This window comes from Anastrepha ludens, chromosome 5, assembly GCF_028408465.1.
Source record: "Anastrepha ludens isolate Willacy chromosome 5, idAnaLude1.1, whole genome shotgun sequence".
In the NCBI taxonomy this organism is placed as follows: domain Eukaryota; kingdom Metazoa; phylum Arthropoda; class Insecta; order Diptera; family Tephritidae; genus Anastrepha; species Anastrepha ludens.
In genome coordinates, this window is record NC_071501.1 from 29,501,349 (window position 1) to 29,511,042 (window position 9,694).

A 9,694-nucleotide genomic window follows, 5' to 3' on the forward strand; every position below is an offset into this window, starting at 1 on the left:
CAATTTTAACTTCCCCCGCTTCTTAAAAAAACTTCCTTTAAAAGATCTCTTATTATTTTTGCACTTTATTTCAAATATTTTTAAATATCATACTGGGAAGGGCCAAAGTTTCAAGGGCCGGTGTTGATTTGAAATAAACTACAAATTTTTTAGGAAATTATTGTCATTTCTCTTTATTATGATAATATTAGTATAGCTCAATTACGTGTGGAACAAAATATCGGCCAAATGGACGCCGCGGCCTCGGCGGCACACCTCCATCCGATGGTCCAAACTTTTGATGACGCTGAGGCATAATTGAGGTTCTATGCCGTTAATGTGCCGAATTATCTCATCCTTTAGCTCTTGAATTGTTGCTGGCTTATCGACGTATATCTTTTCTTTCAAATAATCCCAAAAAAAGAAGTCCAACGGTGTCAACCTACATGATTTTGGCGGCCAATTGACAGCGCCGCGAAGTGAGATTATTCGGCAATCAAATTTTTCGCGCAAAAGAGCCATTGTTTCGTTAGCTGTGTGACAAGTGGCACCGTCCTGTTGAAACCACATATCGTGCACATCCATATCTTCCAATTCGGGTCATAAAAAGTTCGTTATCATCTCACGATAGCGAACACTACTCACAGTAACTGACTGACCGGCCTCATTTTGGAAAAAATACGGTCCAGTGATGCCGTTATGCTGGCCCATAAACCGCACCAAACAGTCCCTCTTTGTGGGTGCATTGGTTTTTCGGCAATCACTCTTGGATTATCATTCGCCCAAATGCGGCAATTCTGCTTTTTGATGAATCCACTGAGGTGAAGATGTGGCTCATCACTGAAGATGATTTTCTTCACGAAGTGCGCGATATGCATTTTGATTTGAACGCCCGTTTTCATATTAAGTCTGAATCACTTTAACGCGTTACTCGATTATGTATCTTTCCATGGTTCAAATTGAATTAGTCTGAAATTGAAAAATTGTAAATGAAATGCAGAAAAAAACTTGACGTTTAGGTGTGGTTCATATTCAACATCGGCCCTTGAAATTTAACCACCCTTTATATTTCATAGATTTGCAATTTTGTGTTCCATCCTAATGTGTAAGGTGATACTTATTTTCATTTTGCGAGTGTTAATTAGATCTTTATTGTAATCTAAGTTGTAAAATGGAATTAAATTTTTATTATTCGTTTTTAACCTATTGAAATGCATTCTCACTGAGAAAAGTTCCCCATATCTCTTTGCGTATATATTATATTTGCATTTGTCATCATCGCTACATACTTAATAAGAAACTGAATTACTTAAGGTACAACAATAATTTGCTAATCATTTTAGAGCGGAGATAACGCGAGTATCTCCTTGATTATTTGACTATAACAAGCAAAAAGCGGCAAAGCGAACAGTTTCGATCTAAAATTTAAACGGTGCAGATCGTAGTGAGAACGATCGTAAACAAGCGCTGCTGCTGCTCTTTATTAACGATCGAGAAAGTTGTGTTGACACACATACACAACCAACTGCATAACACGAAGCTAGTAGATCTCCTACACAAATTTCCCCTACCCAACCAATTACAATTGACACAATGGCACAACAACTATGGGGTGGTCGTTTCGGCGATGCCGAGGGTAAAACAAGCGAATGTTTGGCCAAATTAAATTGTAGTCTACCGCTGGACTCGCGCTTCTACGCCGAAGATATTGACGGCAGTATAGCCTATGCGGAGGGGCTCGCACGTGCCGGTTTGCTTACCAATAAAGAGGCAGCCGACATTGGCGCCGCGTTAGAAGTTGTGCGTCGCGAATGGAAGGATGGTAGTATACAATTTTTGCCCAGTGATGAGGATGTACACACAGTGAATGAACGTCGCCTCACCGAACTAATTGGCGATGTGGGTAAGCGTTTGCATACCGGCCGCAGTCGCAATGATCAAGTCATTACCGACATGAAGTTGTGGATGCGACGCGGCATACGTGAAACGGTAGGCGGTTTGCTTGCGGTCATTGAGGCGGCTGTGGCGCAAGCACATAAAAATTTGGGTGTACTTATGCCGGGCTATACACACTTGCAACGCGCTCAGGCAGTGCAATTTTCACATTGGATGCTCTCGCATGCGTTTGCCCTGCAAGCGGACTGTCAGCGGTTGTTGGAGTTGAAAGAGCGCGCCAATCTATTGCCTTTGGGTAGCGGCGCATTGGCTGGCAATCCATTGGGTGTGGATCGTGAGTGGTTGGCAAAGCGTCTGAATTTTGCCGGTGTGACGCCGAACAGCATGCATGCGGTGGGTGATCGCGATTTTGTGGGTAAGTGAAGAAGGAGGTAGCGAGACTGATAGTTGATAAATTGGAAAAAATATTTTTTTTTATTAATATTATTCATATTTTTATACGCTAAAAGAACACACGCATTTCATGTTGCTTGTCCTATAAACTGGTAAATCTCATAAAATGCTCTTTCAAGCAAGTGCTGCGATTATTCGTTAAGACAGACGCACGCACACGCTTATGCCGCGATAAGTATAATCTTTAAATAATACATAATAATACCAGTCGTTGCGCATCTCTCACCCAACTGAAACCAGGCGTGTGGTTCGCATGACGTACAGACAATTTTGTTTTTTGGCGCTGAGCTAAGCAAGGCTTGCTGAAACTGTTCAGCTGCAGAAAAAGGCATCCACTGAATTAAAAATCAAATGTATACCATTGTCAATATTTTATTGAGAAAGGATAGTAGCGCTTTCTTGATGGTAAGAAGCGAGTCCGGTAAATCAAAAGTGCGGGAATGAGAATTAAAATCTTGTTTCGAGATTATTTGGAAAGCCAAAAATGTGTATGCCAATATTTGGAATGTCGGTATGTGTGGCAGAAAATTTCTTCGCGAGAGCATCACGCAAAAGCGACCCAATTTTTCATTTCTTACACCTATGGTAAGCCTGCGGCTCGTAGTTGATTTGTGTGTACCACTCATTTAAGCAGGGTCTTGAGACCAGTTTGAATTAAAAAAATTAAAATTTATAAAAAATTATTGTAGATATAAGTAACTATTACAGCAAAGGTATTAAAGTAAATATTTTAAAGAAATATTTATGCAAAAAACAATTTTTATGTTAGTGTTGCCACCTTGATCTTATTGCAAAGTGGCAATAATCACAAATTTCAGTTGGGTATTAACCCTTTGCACTCGTATGTCACACTGGAGGTGACAATACTAATTTACTCTACAACTCGTATGTCACACTGGAGGTGACAATACTAATGTATGCCTGTAACCAATAGCACTAAATAACTGTAAAATACATACGGTATTCGAGATCTTACACAGTTATAATTTGTCAAGTTTTGTTAATCGAGTGCAAGTCGTGCACGGAATCAACATCAGATGTAGAGAATCGACTTGATGGAAAACTCCACATTTTAGTACCTCATCCGGGGAAAAAACATAATGATTGTATGGTCTGTTCTAACAGAAAAGCTAAGGGCGAAAGGAAGACAACTGTTTATTTCTGCGAAACATGCGAAAGACATCCTTTTCTTCACGTTGGAAATTGTTTTAAAAAGTATCACACTGTAAAAGATTACAAAAAATAAAACATTTTATATTAATAATTAATGAAATAAATATAATATATTACGTTGAATTCTACGACTGTAAATTACTTTAATTCATTTAGCTAAAAATAATAACAAGTTGACACGCAACAACTTTGAAAATAAATCGAGTGCAAAGGGTTAGGAAATATTTAAAATAAGTTTTATTGAAAAATATTTTTAGTTGGTGTTGCCACCTGTTTTGTTTTTGGAAATTAAAAAATCGATTATGTCTGCATTTATCAATGTCAAGGTAAATATGACTATATTCCGATATTATTTTTAAAAGGCATTGCAATCTAATTAAAAAAAAAAAAATAAATAAAAAAAAGTTATAAGGGGTTAGAATATGGCTATTCAAAACTTTATGTATTTAAAAAATTTTACAATAATTTATTTAAAACTAAATATGAGTAAATATTAAATAAATAAATAAAAAGGTACGAAGACACATATTTTTAAATATGCCAAAAACAGTTTTTATGATAGAGTTGCCACCTCGGACTTATTGCAAAGCAGCAATTTATCACAGATTTCAGGAAAGAAATATTTAAAATAAGTTTTATTAAACAATAGTTTTAGTTGGTGTTGCCACCTGTTTTTTTGGAAATTAAGAAATCGATATATCAATTTATCACCAATTTCAGTAGAATATGTTATTAAGAAATATTTTAAATAAGTTTTATTCCAAGATATTTTTAGCTGGCGTTGCCACCAGCTTTTTTTTAATTAACAAATCGATTGCGCAGGTGTATATTTATCAATGTGAAGGTAAATATGGCTTTAATCCGATAATATTTTTAAAAGGTGTTGCCATCTAATTCTAAAGAATTTTGATTAATAACACAATTTATTATGAAAGTTAGGATATGGCTATCCAAAAGGCGTTTAAAAAAACTTAAATCGAAAATAGCTCACCCCACATCACACAGCCAAAATGGGATTTAGCCAGCGCGATACGTGGAACACATGCAACGAAGCGAATGCTGGGGGTACTTTAGAGCATTTACTGCTCTTTGTAGGACTCGACAAATGTACCTACGATCAGCATATTTTTCATACTTAAAGAATATTACTGACAAAACTCTGAACGGCTTGTTAAAATTCACGAAGACGTGCCTTAAGAATTACATAAAATATAAATTCAACTCCAAATAGCAATTGTAACAGAATAGACCCTATGGGGCTAAGTGAGATCTTTTTACAGTTCAGCCCGCACTACCTACATACATAACTTGGATCCACTAGGTGGCACAGGTGGAATCGAAGTATTTACAGAAATCGTATTATTAATCCAATTCGTCAGAGCTCACGGGTTTTGTTTCCAATGCTAGAAGGTCCAACACTTTGAGATTTATTTTCTCTTTAATATACCTGTAAGTAGAGAAGGCTTTGGCAAAGAAAGAGATTTACCTAGACTCCTAGAAGAAGAATTGGGATGTAAGAAAACATTTGAGATACAAGAAGTCTTTTAGTCAGGCACAACATTTCTATCCCAGTAGCCGTTTGAACCAAGAACTTGAGGAATCTGAGATTGGTATATTATATTTTCATTTAACTGTCGAGAATTGATTAGACAATAAATAACGCAAGCGGAAATACATAATAAGCAGGTTACTGTCGCACACAAATCCTATGATGAGAAGGCTCCCAAATATAGAGAAATATAGTCAAAGGCGGCTTAAAAGAAAGAAAAGTCGAATTGAAAATTTGTACTACAAAAAATTTCGTTTATTTGCTTTGGTTATTTTGTTAAATTATCCTTTTTTCTTATTAACCAAATTGCTTATTGTCTCATGATGAGAGGTGTAATATTTTATGGAAGCAAATAAAAAAAGATGAACAAATTAGAAACGTGGGCTTAGTTGACTCTTGGTTTCGGTAGAATGGTCCACCACGCTACACAGTTCATGATATAATTGATCATCGTTCATTGTCAAAGGCCTAGTTCCCAGTCTCCCTTAAAGCTTCCATTATCCTTCATGTCGATTTTGCAAGACTTTTTTTGTGGTGTGATAGATGTGGATGGAGGGAGTCGAAAAGAACAAGTTTCTAGTCTCCGATTTTTTGAGGCCGGAAGCCGGAAAGGTCCAGTTTTCAATCTCCTTTAAAACTTCCGTTATCCCTCACGACGATTTAGTGCGATTTTTTTTTTATGTGATGACATTGTATGAAGGGAGCTGAAAAGGCCTAATTTCCACTCTCCCTTGAAACTTCCTTTATCTCTCATGACGATGAGGCTGTACTGTAAGCCGAAATGGCCGAGATTTCGTTGCCTTCGTGGACGGACTCTCGAAAGAGATGAGATAACTAAGATAGTTCCGTCTTGAAGATGTCTTTTTTCTCAATTGTGTGTGACCTTCATTTAGAAGTCGATTTCGGGCTAGTTTAATGGGATGGCTTTCCAGCATTTGCAGGTACTTTTTGCTCAACCATACTATATCTCGGTCAAATATCCAGCAAGGAGTGTAAGCGCCAATTGTTATTATTATTATTATGCCCACCTCTAACTCTCTAACTCTCATGACGCACCGACATCTATATGTTCATTTTTATTACTACTTATTGGGTGAAAAGTCCATGGCCCATTTAAAAGCTCAAATCGAGAGATAATTTTTTCATATATTAAAATTTCGTTTTTAACAATTCAATGGTATCACGTGCTACGTTTATATGGGTTGTAGTTGTTGTAGCAACATAAACATTCCGCATACATCTACGGGGACTGCAGCTGAAGTGTCCTTTCCTTGGCCGGATATAAATCCGGTTCGCTCTGGCAACGTAAAACCGACTGTCGTGGGAACGTGTGGTGGGCTGTAGCTTCACCCTGTTGAGCCTGGGATAATGTTATCCATGTTTTAGAATAAAAATCAATGGCTCCGGCAGCATTTCTGAAGAAATAAGTTTGAACGATACCAACAGCATGAAAACCATACCAATAATTACATAGTTATTCGGGATGTAACGGTGCTTCCAGTATCTGTTAATCTGTTCAGTATTTGTCTCATTCCAAAATCTGGAATTTAGTTTGTTAACGAAATCATGCAGCCAAAACAGAGCTCCATCACTGAACACAATTACTCAACACAAATGGGAACTTCCTCAAACTTTTCCAAGAGTTTCTTGTTTATGTGCCAGTTTAAAGTAAATTTTAATAATTTTAATAAAAATAGAAACGTTGAGTCTTTGAATGATGAAATGCTAAACTATGACGAACAAAAACTCTAACTTTATTGTAGGAGCGGACAGTTTTTCCTATGGGAGGCAGAAATATATACAATTGAGAGATGTGGGAGGGAATGACTCCTTAGAAAAAATGACATAAGCGCACATTTACATATTTGTATATAGTCAGGCGGCTTCGAAAGCGTTTTTTTCAACTATAATCACCTTAAAAATGGTATATGACTACCTGAGCTATCTCAACATGCCAGGGAACTTCAACACAGTATTCTTAGGTTGGGCTCCTGAGCACGAGGGATACGAGGGAAATGAAATGGCGGACCATATAGCTAAAAAAGGGGCCAAACATGCCTCTCTCTGAGCCTTTTTGCGGACTTACATGAGGCCACAATAACGAAATTCTCAGAAAGTGGGAGGAGAAGAAATTCGTTCATTACTGGCGAAATTTTATCGGTCAGCGAAACAATTCCCAGCGCCGAACAGAGGAAGATCTGATAAGCTACTTTCACTCAGTAGAGTCGACTTAAGACTTTTAACTCGTTCCTTAACAGGCCACTGTAGTCTGATATAGCACTTAAACGAAATTCGTTTCACTGTTAATCTGATCTCTGGGATCATCATTTGTCGATTCTGTGAAATGGGCACTGAATATTCACTGCATGTCCTTTCTGCACTGGGCGGAAAATGGCTACATCACCTTGGTGGTATTACCGTGCATCCATATAAATTATGGATCAATAAGCCTCAGAATGTGCTAAAAGTCTTAAAATATAGGGCACCTCAACAGGCTTTGCGCAATAGATCTATTTTGGTGGCAGTGCGTAGTGGTCTAATTATAATAATATATCTATGGGAAGGCTTATGTTTCCTTTTATTTTTATTCCACAGTCGACTTCATCTACTGCTGCTCGCTGGCCAGCCTGCATCTGTCGCGCCTCGCTGAGGATTTAATACTCTATGCTACTAAGGAATTTGATTTCATAAAAATCGCCGATGCTTTCTCAACTGGCAGCAGTTTGATGCCACAGAAACGTAATCCCGATAGTCTGGAGTTGGTGCGCGGAATTTCGGGCAGTATTTGTTCCTCGTTGAGTGGTAATTGAGTATCATGGCAGGTCTCTGCTGTCATTTAATCATTTCTCTTAACCCCGTTCTACTCATCTTCGTCTTCTACCCCCTCCAGGTATCATGATGACCATCAAGGGTACACCTACCACCTACAACAAGGATTTACAATTCGATAAGCAATACGCCTTCGATGCTTTCGATCGGCTACAAGACGCCTTAACTGTAGTTGAGGGTGTAGTAAAAACCATGCAACTGAATCGGGAACGCATGGAATCAGCGCTGAGTCCAGATATGTTGGCCACTGATTGGGTGAGCTTCGTTTTATATAAAAAAAATAATAATTTAATGATCCATAATTAATGCTCTTACAGGCCTATTATCTGGTGCGTAAAGGTGTGCCATTCCGTCAAGCGCACCACTACATCGGCGAAGTGGTTGCCTATGCCGAAAAAATAGGGCGGGAACTCACGGAAATTCCGTTGGGTGATCTACAAAACATCTGCAAACACTTCGATGTGGATATAGCGCAAGTGGCAGACTTTGGGGAGAATGTGGAAAAGTATGATGTGCCCGGTGGCACAGCTACTAATTCGGTGAAGCAGCAGTTGAAGACATTGCAGGCCTATGTGGATGGGCTCAAGAAGTTAAAATGAATTAAAAATAAATAAAAGTAGTAATAAAAGTTGTAAAAAATACGAAAAAAGCAAATTGAACTGAAATAAGAAATTTATAACTTTTTAAACTTTTTTTAATTATTTAATTTGTTTTTAATTTTACCAAAATGCGTCATAAATGTCAAAGTTTATGGGTCAGTGAGTTTGAATGTTTGTGGCTGAATTACGCGGAAACGAGTGAACGAATTTGCATGGAATTTTGCACAGATAACTTATGGCTTAAGTTGAGAGCAGGCTATTTTTTGAAGAGAGTTACCACCTGTTAAAATGTTAAATTAAATTAAATTAAATGCATAAGTCAAATCAAATATTCCAATATGGGTAAGAAATGACAAAAAGGTTTAAAGGAGCTTAACTTTGAAGATATTTTTAAAAAGGGTTGCCATTAGTTTGACAAACTAAGTTCATTAAAAATAATTAATATAAATAAATGAAATATGACATATAGGTTTCAAAAGAGGTTTAATAAATTTTAATTCGAAATATATTTTTAAATAGGGTTGCCACCTGTTCGAAAATTAAATAAAACAACGAATGAAAAATTATTAAATTAGTCTAGAATTTTTAGAAATCTTATTCTATAAAATATTTTTGAGAATGGTTGCCACCTCTTGGAAAGAGTTAATTCAATTGAATAAATATGTTAACTAAAATGCTACTAGATGCGTATCAAAGGTATGAAAAATCTGTATTCTGAATAGAAATATTTCCGAATAGGGTTGCCACCTTTTTAAAAATGAAGCTTACTTAAAATTAGACAAACAAATAAAAAATGGCAATATGGGTGTCAGAGAAAGCAGGTTTGAATACTTCGTTATTAGGCACATTTGGTTTCCCGGTCACAGCGGTATAGAGGGAAACTGCTAGGCTGACGAGCTGACTAGATAGGCGACCCTGAAAACAGTATAATCGCAAAATGAGACAATTGGGGTAGGTTCCTGGAAAGATTGGCCACGCGTCAACTCAGCGAGCCCTGGACTAACGCGTAAACATGCAAAGTCGTGAGATTCGCGGGTAAATCGGTGGCGCTTGAAACATCTTCTAAGACTAACAAAGCTGCAGCTCTCGAATTTGGTAGCTATTCTTACCAGACATTGTCCGTTAGGTGTCCATGCGGTGAGACTTGGGATTGCTTCAAGTCCTTTCAGCAGAAGCTGTCGGGAAGACGAGGTGGAACTATCTTAGCTGCTCTCAT

The 9,694-nt window shown here is 37.5% G+C and overlaps 1 protein-coding gene across 1 annotated transcript; it reads left to right on the top strand.

The window, feature by feature from the left end:
- Nucleotides 1-1,365: 1,365 nt before the first annotated feature.
- On the top strand, nt 1,366-8,567 carry LOC128864365 (argininosuccinate lyase). The gene is made up of 4 exons (XM_054103987.1): nt 1,366-2,290; nt 7,646-7,852; nt 7,941-8,134; nt 8,197-8,567. The coding sequence occupies exons 1-4, from the start codon at nt 1,573-1,575 to the stop codon at nt 8,476-8,478; spliced, it is 1,401 nt and encodes a 466-aa protein (XP_053959962.1). The 5' UTR covers nt 1,366-1,572; the 3' UTR covers nt 8,479-8,567.
- The last annotated feature ends 1,127 nt before the right edge of the window (nt 8,568-9,694 follow it).

What these genes read in the sequence shown, in the direction of transcription:
- LOC128864365 (XM_054103987.1), top strand. Translation starts at nt 1,573, where the DNA reads ATGGCACAACAACTATGGGGTGGTCGTTTCGGCGATGCCGAGGGTAAA. An exon ending in GGGTGATCGCGATTTTGTGG is followed by an intron (nt 2,291 to 7,645) that starts GTAAGTGAAGAA and finishes TTTATTCCACAG; the next exon opens with TCGACTTCATCTACTGCTGC. An exon ending in ATATGTTGGCCACTGATTGG is followed by an intron (nt 8,135 to 8,196) that starts GTGAGCTTCGTT and finishes ATGCTCTTACAG; the next exon opens with GCCTATTATCTGGTGCGTAA.